Raw genomic sequence first — 16,363 nt, 5'->3', positions numbered from 1 at the left:
AGTTTACCCTAATCGCGATGTTGATTAATCTATGCCAATGTATTTTCCGTTCCCTCGAATAAAATATAAGATAATACAATTATTATATAAATTTTTATATATTTCATTCAATGAACGAAATCTTAATTAACGCCATTGACGTTTGTTCGAAATACCTCTTTTGTTAAACCGGCCTTGATCGTCGCTTGTTGCGGGCCTCCGTTCTCCAACAACAGACTCTTGGTACTGCCACCTTTGACCCTGACGCTGCTCCACCTCTGTCGCGGTATGTCCGTCATCTTCTCGCTGCGATCACCCTCCTTCAAAGAGCCGCCTTTGACCCTAAGGGCACCGAGAACCGCGGTCGCAGCAGTAGTCGTAGGTGCGACCGGGGCGTCGAGCTGCCCCAAGAGATGCTCCGACATCGCTCGAGGGGACTTTATGCACGTCATGGTCGTCGGAGCGAGCGTGTTTGCCGAGGAGACCGACTTCACCAGCAGATCTTTACCTTCCTTCGTCCAACACGTGAGTTTCCTGCCGAGGGAGAGAGTAGTCGGTGCCGAGGTGGGTTTCTGAGACGAGCTGGGAAGGTCGTCGGGATAGGTGTCCGTCTCGTTGATCACGTGGACGGTTTCGTTGATTACGTGAACATTCTGCTGCTTCGCAAGTGACCCGGATGCCGCCGTCGCCTCCGTTGAAACGCAGCAGGGATCTTCGTTCAGGTCGAGAAGCCGATCTCCCGCTGTCCTAGGATAATAATCCTTGGCAGCGGAAGACCCGGAGGCGGCGACGACCCTTCGTCTAGCACCGAATTTCGGTATTCTGTTGCGACAGACGCTCGAAGGCGTCCTCGCGATGCCCTCGATCAGGGCGTCCCTCTCCTCGGGCGACAGCTCGCTCTCCTCTTGAAGATCCGAAGACGTACTGCCGCTTATTCTGATACCACCGCTGGTGCCGAAACGTCGTTCGCTGGCACCGCCGACCCCTGAAGTTCCAGCCTCCGAAATAAAAGTACTCGTCACACACGGCCGGACGCCCAGCAGGCTTTGCAGGTCGCGCTCGTACGACGACGAGCTCGTGGTTGAGGTTGCCGTCGTGCCACCACCTCCTACCGCCTCCGCGAAAACCCTCGCCGTGCCGTTCGTCGACGCAGACTTGGGCAGGAGGCCCCACTTGCCGCGGGTGCGATCGGCGATCTCCGACCGCGCGCGATCCCCGTCCTTCTCCAGCAGGAACTCGAACGTGCCTCGAGCGTATTCCTCTGCCTCGTATCTCGACCCGTCACGACGAGAGTGCCCTCGTTCCTTCCTCTTCTTCCCCGAAACCAACCTCTCTCTAGGTTCCTCGCGACTGGATCGAGCACCCTCGTCGGAGATGCTTGAGTCCGCGACGCTCGAGTCCCGCTGTTTTTCTCCCTCGATCGGCGGGGGGATCTGCTTCCTCCTTATCACCACCGGCGGTGGCCGGTTGGCCACCTTGACAGTCGTTGGTGTGTCAACTGATAGATCCTTCACCGAGCGCAATGCTATCTGTTCGTCCCGCGGTTGGGACGAACCCGGAGGCTGGGACTTGGACAGTTTTTCCTTGAACAGCTGAATCTTGACAGAGTATGTCGGCCCAGAAATCGACGAGTCAACGCGACTGTTACGGTCCCGTTATCGCCTTCGCGTTATTTAATCACAATCGAAGGTTCCCAGAAACCGTTTATCGAGTCTCGAGACTGAATTCTTCGAGTAAGATTCGGTGACGGTATCGATTACTGTTTACGTTGAGTAAGGCAGCAATTAAATTTAATTTCAAGTAATTGTTATCGATTACCGTACTCTCTGTTATCTAGTAATTTAGATTTAAATTTGCCGTCTCGCAATGCAAAAGACAATGCGTTGCAAAAAGGAGTAGTTTAAAAGTCGACGCTTTGAAAGACTGTTGGGTTATAACTGTTCTGTTATGCTTCTTGGCTGTACCTTTTTTTCCGCGGTCTTTGCTTTCATTGATATTTCTTCTCTATTTTCTTATGTTAGTAAGTCTGCCAATCGATAATTTCGACGAAGCAAACTCTTTTCTCTGTTTTTTTTTTTTTTTTTTTTTTTTGTGCTTGTTATAACGTTAAGTATTGTGCATCGTTATTGTTAGGAGGACGTGTGCGCATTCGTATAATCACCTGTGTGCTCGTAGATGAATTATTACTATCGATAATTATCGTTGGTTGCTTATATATGTATGTGCTCTGCGACTTAGAAACAAAACTTCATAAATACCGCTATCGGCTCATTTACATCTTTTTTTTTTTTTTTTTCTTTTTTTTTATTTATTACGACGATCTCTGATATACGTGTGATTGATTAAAAAATTGTTTTTCCCCTCGATTCAAAATACCGATATAAAACGTACAAGGATGATTGTTGGCTTAAACTTAATTCTCTCCACTGCTGCGTTGTGGAAATCTCGCGATTCAGCGTGAACTTCGTTTTATTAATTAATTAATTAGCAATAAATAATGGATGGAACGTGACGACAGCTTCAGCTGCGAAAAGATAAGTATCTGGATTTCAGTCTCGATCACTTTCTTTTTCACTTTCGCTATCTCAAAAGCATTAATATCACGAAAATATCGTTCAGCATGGAAAATCGAGATCGCAACAGAAACGTAAAATAGCTCTTCTCGCACTCGGCGCTTTAGTTTTCTGCGTTTTGGACAAAAGGCTGAAGCGAAAACAAAAGTACGATAAATTATTGGCAATTGGAAATTCGATGCAGGTACAAACGCTCGTGCACAAGGTCCTCTCGACCCTAGATCCTCGAGGAGATTCAAGAATCACGAGAACGATCCGCGCTCGTCGATGTCCACGATGAATTTGGCACGGGCTAATACTGGAGAATCCTTCAGAGACGCGCGAAGCGACATCCTGTCTCGCGACGACACAGACGTTTCAATTTCCCTCCAACCAGGACGTATGTAGCCTCGTGAATCTCCTTAATAATTAATTTAGGAGGACCAAACAAATCGAGCTCAATCGATCCTCGCGAATACCGTACCGTACCATGTGTAGATCGTTGATTGTGAATATCTCGTCCCGATCATATTCCGACGCTCTCTCTCTCTCTCTCTCTCTCTCTCTCTCCCTTCCGATTTATCACCCTTACGTTTATCGATAAGATGATTCGGATTTAAAACGACTGAGATTGATCACACCACGGCAGGATGAAACGTCACGCGTGTGCTCTTATAAAACGTTAAGTAGACAGTTTCTTTACTTTCACTGCGAGCCCGATGAAGCTTGACAATTATTACACTGTTGCATTTCGTTGGATAACGCGTGCTACAGATATCGTATACGTGTGATCGGTGAAGATTCCTCCCTCTCACAAATATTATGCATCTATGGCACGAAAGCTTTCTCGGTCGTCCGGATTCGCTCGACTACTGCTAATCGACACGGAACGCAGTGCCTACGATCGACTATTTTCGACGAGTCCATACTCGGCGAACTACAGTTGGTAGTAATCAAGGATAACGTCTTTGTTCGTAGACACGCTCGCAATGTCCCGAAAAGATACGCGCGTCCACGAGGTCCGATTGTCACTGTAGATATATCTCACGTTAAACATATTTAATAATATTCAGATTATATATCCCAGATTAATAGGAATGATGACTCACAGCGGTGCACCGATCTTCAGCAAACGCAACACGTCGAGATAGTCCCGCGAGCACCACCGGCTGTGACTGACGCGTCTCCTCATCATCCCTGGCGATCCGAGCAGTCTCTCGCACTGAGACCGAGTGATGACTAAGAACTCCGGACGGTCGCGATCGTTGTTCCGGCCGACGTTCCGACTTTCTCGACTCTTGCTTCCGGGAGAGGGAGACCGAGACACAGAGAGGGAGAGAGGGAAGAGAAAGAGAGCTCAAGAAGAGAATCAGTACGCAGCGCGACCTTCCATCCTCACTCCCTTTTGTCCTCCTCGGTCGCGATCCTCGGACCCTTTCGCATCCTCACCTCGACCGGACCTTCGGTGCCGAGGAGAGACGGCCGAGATGTACTTGCTTTCGCGTCACGTCGCCGATGTATATATACGCGCTGCGCGTTGGCTCCGATTGCCTCCTCCGCCGCCGTCGTCGTCGCCGCCGTCGTCGTCGCCGCCGTCGTCGTCGCCGCCGTCGTCGTCGTCGTCGTCGTCGTCGTCGTCGACGACGACCCACCTGTGCTCGACCCTTATTGATTCGCAACCGAGCTTCGATCGTCGCGCGCAACCCGCGTCTCTACGCAGGCCCGGACCCGCGAGAATCAACCCCCCGGAGAACGTGCGCGATGTCGCGCGGCGCAACCGAGCGCGGGACGCCAGCTGACGCTCGCAGGCGTCGTGTGCAGGCTATTGTGGAATGACTATTATGAAGACACAGAATGGAAAATGCTTCCTTTCCAGATGGAATTGTTAAAATGTCACGCGCTCGTATAAGAAGTCACGAAGATGGCAGGCGTGCTGATTATTGCATTCTTCTCTCGAGATATCGGAATGATAAAGAAGATTGATAAATATTTCGCGCCATCCCATTGAATAATCCCATGGATTTTGTAGAATATTAATTTTCTATGGATTAGAAAATTAGATCGGTCTTTTTTAATATATCTGCAAGATTCTTAATGACAGATATAGATTCGTTTATTGATTATTCTCTTCTTTCTAATTTATAATAATATAATTTATAATATATAATTTATACATTTTATTAAATTAATATATCTTTTACATATTTAAATAACCTTGCTGCTAGACATTTAAAATTGATTTACAATTGTACGTATATCGAGGTATATCTGTGCGTTCATTTTTCGTACAAAAAATGAAATTATATCTGTGTAAAAGTGTAATTGCGAGTTTCAGAGTCCTGGTAATTTATCACAAAATTCGAGATACACATATACAACGCGTAATGTTATAAATAAATTATCGCAATTAGTCGTGCATTCGACAGGAAAAGTCCACGTATCCTTCTTTTCGATAACAATTTATTTCCATTCGATATATTGGTCCCTTGACGTTCTTTTATCCAAGCTACATGTTATAAATTTGAACGAAATCTTCACCGACCATGAACCTTTGAACGATCTATGCGCACAGTTAGTAGGATCTCTCGATGCAGCTACGATACGTTTTATTTTTGCTCGTCAACGGAGAAAAAAAAAACGCGCAAAGCGGAGAAAAATCGCGAGGCTAAAGCCGTGGAAAATCCATATGCCTCACATCTTCATTGAACCGCTTACTTTTTTTCTCCTTTTTATTTATTTTTCGCTTTCTATCTTTTGCGCAGCAGACATTCTCAACGCAGTCAAGCGATTAAATCTTTTGCCGTAATAAACGTTTCTATTTTATGTCCCTGCTATTGCTATCCATTACGGCGTCATATTATTTTTAATGCGTAATCTTATATAATACTGCTGTATATTTCGAAAATTGTCTCGGAAGCGAAAATATAATTTGTCCTCGCGTATATTCTTGCAAATAAATAATTAAAACCAAAAGTTTATGGTTTTATTATGTGATAATTGTATTCTTACTTATATTATATGTCTATCTAAATTTATTATATTAAACTATATTAATCTGTATATTACAATTTTTAATTTAATGTAATGTTATGTAATATAATTTGATGTTTATTTCTCTCGTATAAAATAACTCGTTATCATCGCTAATTCGTTGCAATTGTGCGTAATAACCATTGAATTGATGGCGATTAATTGTCATAAATTCTAAAAATCTTCTTAATAATGCTTCGTATCATTATGTTTAAGAGGATTTGTATCAGCAAGGTTTTTATGTAGCTACATAATTCCTGTTATGGGCATGTTTACGAGAAAATAACAATCTCTTTTGTCAAGTATGACGCAAATGAAGAAATCCCATCGTCAAAGGAACATTTTTCCAACAGATTAATGTATCCCCTTGAAAAGGGATATTATCAATCCCAGTGCTTTATTGTTTCTTCGATTCTAGATGCGTTCGCTGAGAGGATATGAAATTCACAAGAAGATAAGTCTAATCCCCACTGTCCTCATTCTCTGAAACACAGTAGACGATATTTCCTGTCGCTCGACAGGCACAAAGTTGTAATATGGAAAACTTTAGTCGGTATTTCCGTGTGAACGGAGAACCAGGAAAGTTGAGAATTTATAGCTCGCGAGGAAACGCGATAAAAAAATTAATTAGAAAGAGCTAGAAAAATTAATTAGAAGAGATTAAGATAGAAGTTCTTTCTTATGTTGACATCATGCATCATCGATCACGTGCGCGGTGGTTCGTTTTTAAAGGCTTTTAAATCATTCTGTTTCAATTTGGGTCAGCTAGTCAACCAGAGCTGAAAAGCGCTGGAACACCGTCGATAAAACGCCAACCTAGTTCGCACATTTTCGCGCCCGTTCGACGTCGTGATTCAAGAAAAAACGAAGGACACCGCATTTCGTTGCGCGTAGCTTGCAAGACATCCAAAAATTCTTAGAAATACTCGTAAATTATAAATGGTTTGTTGCAATAATTTATTTGCTCTCGTAAAAAGTTTCTCGTTTTCAAAGATTTTTCACATTTTGTACGCGCAACTTTACTAGACACATATTTACCACGTGTTTTAGATTTTAATTTGCCAAAGAAAATTATAATGTAAACTGTTTATTTCAGAGATTAATTTCTCATTGCATCATGCATTAATATAATGCATATCAAATTTTCCACGTGCTATAATATTAATATAAATACATGTACAAATTCGGTAATATGTGTTTTGAGGAGAGAGTAAAGAATTATTAATATATCATCACATATATAAGTCACAGAAACAATTTTCAGAATAAAATAAATAAATAAAATATAACTTAAATATTTATTTCTTATTAGATAACAATGGAATCGTTACTTGAATATATTATTTGATCTTTTAATCATTTTATAAAAGTAAAAAAAAAATTTTACATTTATATGTCAAATGTCCTCTGCATTTATCTTACGTTGCTTTAATTTATCATGCAGGTTCGCATTGCTGTTTGCATGTTGTATGGTATAACTGTAATTTTTTTCCTGTATATTAACAAACTCAAGGCTAATGTACAAGAAAATTACAGCCATATCAGTCAACATGCTAAAAGAGCGATGCAAAATCTGTGTGACAGATTAGAGTAATGTAAGATAAATATGGCAGACATTTGACAAATGTAAAATTTTTTTTATTTAAAGAATGAATTAATCAAATAATAGATTCAAATGCATTTTATATCCTATAGTTATCTACAAGAAATCAATAAACATTACGACACACACACATCACAAAAATATCATATATAATGACGTGTAGAGCAATTTTATGTACCATTGTCATTCATATGTCGACCTACTTTGTGAAAAAGTCATAGTAGACTAGAGTCGGAACTCAAAGAATGAAGAAGGAGTTGCGAGAATACATGGCAGCGAAATCGAGCCAAGCGTAAAAGCGATAACGCACTTTACTCACAATTCCTCGCTGCTCGATAAAAGGATCAGAGAGTTTGCTATCGGAGTCCGATAGCAAACGTTGCTATCGGCAACGAGGCCGTCAACCCCAAGAGCCATCAACATATTCGCTCTAGTTCCGATAATGCATCGCTCACCTGTTCCGCCCGTGGCTTGCCGTTCTTTTCCTCCTGCTCCTTGCTGAGATCTTCGACGAGGTCATGGAGCAGCCTAATGTCCTGGGGGCTGGGGGAATCGACCCTGCCAGCCCCCACGCTCATCGTACTATGAGGCGCCAGTTCACACGAGTCAGCAGCCTCCTCCTCCTCCTCCTCCTCCCTCTCCTCTTCCGCCGCGTTTCTCACGCTGTCGTTCTGCCAGCGACCCTTGGCCAGGGTCCACTCCTGATCACCGTCGCTTACCCTTTCGTCGTCATCGCTCATTTAGGGCATTCAAGCCGCTTTGAAACTCAGACTCAGCGTCCTGCGAGCGATCCTTTAGGTTTAACAAGTATAATCCTTGACCCTTGGCTGACGCAAAAAAAAGGACACCGTCAGACGAAAGGTTGATTTGAGGACGAGTCTAAAGGATTTTCTCCTCTTTTTTTTTTTTTTTTTTTTTTTTTTTGTTAGACTCAATTATGCGACACGAGACAATTACTTTGCTTTCTTCAAGATGCACTCCTTCTCGAACGATTTCTTCTGCTTGTTGGCGAGTAATTTAATTGGCGATTTAATTGACTGCAGAGCGGACTTGTATCTCTTATTCTTAAGATGATTTTTCACACGTATCTCGTGCTGTTCTTCCGTGTGGCTCGTAAAAATGCGGCAGTTCTCAAATATACGCTTTTAAAATGGACGAGAAGCTTGAGATACGTTTATTGTCAAATCAAGCAGTGTTTGTAGTTTCTCGACCCGCGAGTGTATTAGAAAGACGTATGAGTCCTTATGCGCATTTTAACTGTTGTAGTAATACTTTCATTCGTTCGCCAGCATGCGATATGTCTGTTTTCTTCTGTCAAAAAATTTATTATTAATCGTCGTAGGAATTAAAAAAGTTATATTTTAAGTCGAGAATGAGTTAATTTTTCGATTACGATTAAATTGATCGAGCTTTTAAATTTCTTAAGAAAATTACTTAAGCAAATGAGAAACTCTTTGTTTCAATTGTTTCTTTCTAATAATTCTAAAAAAAAAAAAATCATTTTTTGATATGTATGTGTAACACATTATTTGTTACTTCTACCAAATGTATAAAATACATTTTTATTGTTTACGAAATTTAGAAGTAAAACATGTTATCGTGGGATTTCTCATGAACGAACGTGAAGTGCTATTGCGTGCTTGCGTGCATCGAGACACTTATTGTAACTTAACATCAAAATGGTAAAATTTAATGGTTTCGCAAAATACAGTATGATACAGAATGTGAAAGAATCTTGTTCACTGTTTGACATTTACAAATAAAAGGAAATAAAAATGAATAAAAATATATTTTTCAAAAAGCGTTTGTGTAAATAATAATTTTTTTATTAGCACATGCTTTTTTATATATACGTTAAGCCGTTAAAATCAATTAAAAATATCAAGCTTGATTCAATTTGTATCTTTTAAAAAAATATTTGTCTATTTTAATCTAAAAAAATTATATTTTTTTACAAAAATAAAAAATATTTGCGCCATCAATTTCATGCGTAGCATTAAAATGAAGAATAAAGTACAGATGAATCTATCTTTCTACATTCAGCCAACATTGAGTAAGTGACCTCTTGCGTGATATAATCACTTTGCATTCTTGATAAGAACCTCGTAGCGGTGGAAAGTCTATAATGCAACTATGTAAATTGCATCGTTGCAATTTCACATTCTCTTATTTATGCTAAACGATTATTGATAACATCAAAGGTAAGATCTTTCGGAAATTATTATTATAACGGAAATTTCACGACAAGCCTGATGTGATTATGCAACGTGCAAAAGATAAAGCGATGTCTGAAGCGAAATGGAATATCTAAATAAAACGCAAAATATCTAAATAAAATATATATTTAGCGAAATGTATCCGACACTAAATAAGTACGAGTGACATTTCTAGGAAACATCAACGCGATTGTCACATGTCTGAACAGACAGACATTGTCTACTTCGATTTATCTCGCCGTCGATAAAAAAGTAGAACTTGAGCCGGCTGCGAAATAATGTAAAAAGGTAGAGGTAGTAGGGATAAGTTGCTAGGTGAAACATGCGTTCTCGCATGTATTGGTACCAGCACTTGCATGTGCACACAACACACATGTACGTGTGGGCAGTGGTAAGTGGGGGGTGGTATCACCACCGCGATACAAGGACATCAGTCATTGATCACCTGGTAACTATAACCTTCGCCAATCACATCGTAGTAACGTGAACGCATGTTGTCGTCATCAACACCTCAAAAAAAAAAAAAAAAAAAAAGAAACAGTTTAATCCTGAAAGGATGTTTCATCGATTGCGGTTTGTCCGTTGCAATTGGCAATTAATCTTCGCGCGGAGAACGCTAGTCCGATCCGTTTATTGCAAGTTGCAATAGAGGCTGATTGATTTTCAATGTCAGAGTTATAAACTCGCGTGAAGAAAAGCTTTCTTAGTTTTCCCCGAAGAGCAATTTACGCTCGTAAAAATGAATTTGTAGGAAAATGAGATTATCGATAGCATCAAATCACTTTACAAGGTTCGCGTCAAGAAGCTAAGTAATTTTTAACAAAAATTATTGACTCTAAGATTTTATAAAAATAAAAGCAAAATAATTTTAATTTAATTAATTAGAAATATGTCAACAACGTATTATTTCAAAATAATATATAAATATACATTATGGTTTTTTTTTTATTGTGAAAAAATTAATTAGAAATTTGTATGAAGAGAGAGACATTAATTTTAGAGGATCCTTATGCATGCTTTTCTTAACGAGTTTCTTGTCGCGGTTTTATCAGGGACAGCGCGAATAGAGATTCTAGGAACAGAAAATATTTTGGCAGTTGGCCCATATCTCACGAGTGGAGCTTATTGATTTTGCCGATAAAGAGATTTGCACGGTTCTGGTTTAATCTGAATGTAACCTTCATTTAAATTTGCTGAATTTGTATAAAATTAATTGCAACCTGCAAGCGATAATCATACTCACGAATGAATTCATTATACTTGTCTAAAACGAGATAAAATACAAATTCCCGACTGTCAAGAAGACATGAATTTCTCTACTTGCAAAATTTTTGGGTGAGGCCATTTTAACTGGAAACGCGCGTGTCATAAAATTTAATATTTTTAGTAATTGTGTAACGAGAGATTATCTCGTTGGAGCTAAATCAAAATATAATGCTGCAGAACATGAATTGCGTGAAAATGTCGAATAAGCTTGAATAATCGAGTCGGCACAAAAAAAAAAAAAAAAAAAAAAAAAAAACTATGATAAAACGATAAGTGTCGATACATAATCATGATACAGCAGTGTTTTAAATTGACATAATTACTGTTATAAAGTATACACATAACTAGCCATAAAGGCAAAAAATATGTGGAAAATAAATATATTAATATTGTATGTTACAAAAAAATTACATATATAAAAAATTCTCGATACAGTATAATATTGCCTCAACCATTGTGTTATTAATGTTTGATTCAGATTTATTATTACGTAATAATCTTAAATTTGAATAAAGCATTGTTTAATTGTTGTTAATTATTGTAAATTGAGTTTTGAAAACTGAAAGCATGCGATAAAGCGAGTTTGCAATATGCAAAGCGCTATTACTTTCAAGATATGAAATATTAATATTCTCTGTAAATAACTACAAATAAATAATTTAATAAATACATAAAACACATAGAAATATATAATAGAGCTAATAATACTGTAAATTAAAGTAATGCAAAGCTTCCAGATATATATATTTTCTACATTTTTAAAAAAATTTCTTGTAACTAAAAAAAAAAAAAACTGTTGACAGCTTGATGTATGAGAAATTGATTCAAATTGTTGCCACTTTGTCGATCTTCCTAAGACAGTGTAATACGCAACGTGTGACGCAACACGCAGAGAAACACGTGGATGGGTGTACATAAACATTGTTTCTCGTAAAGTGTATTGCTTGTAAAGTTGATTGCTTTTAAAGCGACTAAATTGAAGAAAGACAATTTCTTGCGAATTTACGCAAAGCATGATAAACTGCGTAACTTACGTAAATCTTTTTCTCTGAGATTGTAAATTTCCGGGTAAACTGTTTTCTTGGTAAAATTTAATTAGTTGATGTTTCTAGGTAATTCGTAACTAAACGAGAATGAAATGAATCTGAGGCATTTTGCGGATATATGAATGATGAATATTGTCGAGGAGAGATGGGCAAAGCTATTTGGCACAGATTGCATCAAAGCACCGATCGTGAATAATTTTATGAGTAAGTGCTTTATCGCTCGGCCGAGTAGAATCGCCAGTGGGTTCACTTTCAATTATTAAAACGTGTTTAAGTTTTCAAAATTGCGCGCGTTTATAAGTGAAATTTTATGTAAATACAATGCGATACACGTTATACAAAAGTTGTCATCAGCGTGAAAAAAATTTAATAACAGAAAATATCTCGTTTCGTTAATCTTTAAAATTGAATAAATTTTACATAGTTGTAATTATTTTAATTTTAATTTTATTTAAGTTATTTTGTCTATAATATTTCGAAAAGAATTAGATAATATATAACACATACATACATAAATATATATATATATATATATATATATATATATATATATATATTTATTGCTTAAAAAAATTTATATTCTTTCTAGACAATTTTTTCTTTTTCTTTTATTTACAATGTATTTATGTCTCTAATATATTATTTTATGGGATATGCGAGTCACTTTAACAACCTGTACGTTATTTTTTAACGGTGTATGTAACAAACGTAAATAACTTCTTCGTTTATTACACGCCGTATTTTATTTGTACTTTTAATTTTGTATTTAAAATAGAAACTCCGTTCAAAAAACACACCGTTCACACCGTTCGCGGTTCGGCGTTCACTGTCGTCATCGGGTGCAACTAACCCCCTTTTGTCGTCGTCGTCAACGCACGATTGTACTCGCCCGCCAATTTTCCGAGCCGATCGATCAGCGATCTCGCGCCCCGACACCCGGACAAGCTTCGGGGCAATTTACCCCGTGATTTATCCCGTGAACCTCGGCATCGACGACTCGGATGTCACCTCGAGAGATCGCGAGAATCCGAATCTACCCGAGTTACAACTTTCGCGATCCCCGGACGTGGATCTTCGCGATCATTGGCGAACCACCCCTCGTGAGAAACGGTCTCTCGATCTTAAGCCACGTCGTTCCCGAATAAAAGGTGAACGATCCCGATCACTCGCGATGCGTTCGGCGTCGGTATTACTCGATGTTCTGTTATAATCTTGAGTGAAAATACGAAACGAAGGAAGGACGCGCGTGTCTCGAGGACCTCGAGCACGGAGGGCGCGACGTTGAATGAATTGATCGCGCGGGGGACTCTCTCCCCCTTTCTCTCTCTCTCTCTATCCCCCCACGAAATCCGAGTGATGCGAAAGTAGGACGTCTTATCACCGTTCGCATGTGCGATCTTCCTTCGCCGAGGATGTGGACGGAGTGACGATGGAGCTACCTGCCGGGCGGAACAAGGCGCAGACACTGCGACACTGATCGGAGCGCCCTATAACGGGAGGCTCGCGAATTTCGCGAAACCCTCTCTTGCACCCTCTTGTGCGCACTCCATCCCTCTCGTTTCGATACGCGTGCGTATCCCGATGAGTCGCTCTTTCCCTCTCTCTCTCTCTCTCTCTGTCCTCTTTCGCTGCAGGCACTTCGCCTCTTCTCTGGCTACGCATGATCCGATCGACACTGTGGACTTCCGTACTTCCGGTTACGATCTTTATTTCGGTACAATCTCGTCCGGCAACGCGCGTGAGAGACCGGATGCTACATTCTCGACGCGATTCTATTCTTGTTCAGTTTGATAAACAAGCGGATGACCGGATTTATGGAATAACCGAATCATCCCAGAATTCTCTTATGTCATTGAGAGTCTTGGTGAACTGCGTAGGTAAATTGTTGCTTTATTAGCAGACACTGCTCTTGCAAGGGGTAATGAATGGAAAGAAGATGAGTCAAAGATAGCGGATTTATTGTTTTCGAAAATTGAAAACACAACTATCGTAGAAAAGCTCTTTGCTTTCGTTTGATTAATGAAATCCTTGCACGAAGATGATTAATTAGCCACGCGCTACAGTCGTTTCCTTGAAAGATAATCAATTATTTGAACGACTAAATACCGCTCAATATACTACTATTTCATTCGTTACGATCACTTCATCTCAAATTTATAGTACGGACATTTATCGAGAAACGACACGCGCTGTCTCGAGTCATTAATTATCGTTAGTAATTAGTCATTCTTGCAATACTTATATTTTCTCATTTGCCCCCGCCCCATTTACCTCCGTTTGTAACGGTCAACAATTATGCAATTCCGATTGGAATCAGACCGGAAAGTATCGGAATTTATTGCCCGCTAGAGATATCGAGAATTTGCCATGTAATAAGCGCGGAATGTTGTCTATTCGATAATGGCTATTAATTACTGGCCGCTTGACGTTACATCGCAACTGTTACCTCCTTGAGTACGAAAATTCTCTCAGAATGTTGTGAAAGCTCGCTAAAAAGAAAGAGCTTGCGATACTATTTTCGTTCTTGAATCCAACGGGCTTTTACGCAACACGTGCGACTCAAAAGCGACGTAAATGCAGCTTGATATTTTATCATGTTTGATATCTCGTATTTTTCTTTAATAAACTTGCAAAATGATATTTACGAATCTTTCATCGTAAGTATCTCAAGACAACAAATTTTACATTACACGTCTGCAAAATAAGTAAGAGGAATATGATTTTTCTGTAGAGCTTTTAAACAAATCTGCTTGCAGGAAAAACTTGTCAACGCTCTTGCACGTTAGAAAAATTGATTTATGGCTGCCGATGTAATTATTGTAGCTACATCCGTGATAAAAATCCCTGCAATGTGGCGGTATCGGATATCGATATATTGGAAATTCGATAGCCATTCTTGGTTCACATAAATAAACATAGTGAAAGAGAGAGAGAGAGAGAGAGAGAGAGAGAGAGAAGAAAGATAGATACAGAGCTTCTCTCTTAAGTTTTACCGCGAAATCGATGGCCACATCTGCTGAAATGTTGTTTACAAGTTGGAGCATTGCGTCTATAATTTATATAATCACTTGGACTAATACACCTGTATATAACGAGGTAATGAATCTAACAAAATTACATCAATGCTAAAGCTATACACAATAAAGGTACATGTTACAGCTTCTTGGAAGCCTGTGTGCTTTACGCGAATTTGTTGAGCAAATTGAATTTGCATATTGCAAGCTACAATGTGTTTCAAGAGATAATTACAACGTTAAAGGAAATAAACGTTAAATTTTCATTGTTTCATACATGTGGAAGTGTAAAGCTTTAGTGTAATAATTACACGTGTGCATAAGGATATGTTTTAATAATTCTAATAAAATTATGAAAAATTTAATTGACCTAAAAGACTTCACTTTATTATCATTAAATTCCGTTCCGATATTTCCGGGAAATATTATAGTGTTATAGAAGGACAATAAAATTATTATCAATTGTGATAATAAAACATTGTTTTCCGCAAATAAAATGTTGCTTCGCGTTTAGCGTCACCCTGATATGTCATAAAAAGAATAATATAAATGCGAAAGAGCACAGTTTTCGTATAATTATCATCTATACGCGAAATACGATAAAGAATTTTTTATTGACCGCGATCACAACACAATAAATTCAAATTTCTCTCTCGAATCATATATACTCTCTGTCCAATTATTTATCTCAGGCTTTAAAAAAGCATGGATGTAAGTTTTCAAAATTACGTGATATCAGGGACATTGATATAAACAGAGATGATTTTATTTCGCGACGTTATTACCTTGACGTGACATGCCCGGGCGGATTTATTATGCCAGGCGGTTTTCAATTTCACGCATCGCTGATAATATTAATTGCAAATATCCCATCGCTCTTATCCACCGTAAAGGGAGAGGGGAAATCCTTTTTCTTCGTTGTAAAATCAACGTCATTTTGTGAGAATCCTACACTGCGGGACATTTCCGCCTACGAGACTGCGGCGCAGTCGGATTGGCGCCAGTCAGGGCCGTATTAATGTAAGGCAGTATGTTAAACGTACATCCGTATGCAAACAATCTCGCCCCCCCTTCCCCCCGACCCCACCCTCACGCTCCGCTGTTCTATTAAATGTTTAAAAGTTTGCACGTTCCGTTGCATTTCTCATGCGTTGTTTACACGCTCTGAATATGAACGAGGGAGAAAAAAAAAAAAAAAAACAATTTTTCTGTGCTCACTATGAAGAGAATACAAATTTATTTATTATACAAGAATTAGTAAATTGTATTTGTTCGATAAAAAAGTAATTGCTTAAAAAAAAGTGGAATTTTCGTCGCGCAGTTATTTAATAGAAAATTATTAGAAGTAATTAAAATCTTATTATATTTTTGTTAGATAATTCTTTCTTGATTTATTGTTTTTTAAGATTTTGGTATGTTGAAAAATTAGAAGTAAATGATGCGAGAGTCGAAATCCAATTTTTTATTATATTAATTAAATAACTTGAAATAGCACAGAAACATTAGAAATTCGTTAATTTGGCAAATGTATTTCGTGACGGAGACACGTTTTAGTTGGTCGGTAACAGCAAATGAGATTTAATTTCTCGACGAACCCTACCCTTAGTTCGTGAAACCAAAGTGCTTCAAGTGAGCGAAAAAGCTGTTTGACCCAAAG

The 16,363-nt window shown here is 38.9% G+C and overlaps 1 protein-coding gene across 16 annotated transcripts in view; it reads right to left on the bottom strand.

The window, feature by feature from the left end:
- Positions 1 to 16,363, bottom strand: part of Sei (potassium voltage-gated channel seizure) — a 103,031-nt gene that overhangs the window by 27,892 nt on the left and 58,776 nt on the right. Inside the window, exon 1 of one of the 16 annotated variants that reach the window (XM_072904244.1) lies at positions 156 to 1,632. The exons of the other annotated variants lie outside the window; for them this stretch is intronic. Coding sequence (XP_072760345.1) covers positions 156 to 431 — 276 coding nt within the window. The 5' untranslated portion in view covers positions 432 to 1,632. Of the gene's footprint in view, positions 1 to 155; positions 1,633 to 16,363 lie in introns of those variants that run through there. 16 annotated transcript variants of the gene reach the window in all.

This window comes from Anoplolepis gracilipes, chromosome 13 (genome assembly GCF_047496725.1).
Source record: "Anoplolepis gracilipes chromosome 13, ASM4749672v1, whole genome shotgun sequence".
Classification (NCBI taxonomy): domain Eukaryota; kingdom Metazoa; phylum Arthropoda; class Insecta; order Hymenoptera; family Formicidae; genus Anoplolepis; species Anoplolepis gracilipes.
Note: the sequence above shows the minus strand (reverse complement) of the source record. Positions and strands in the feature narration are given on the sequence as shown.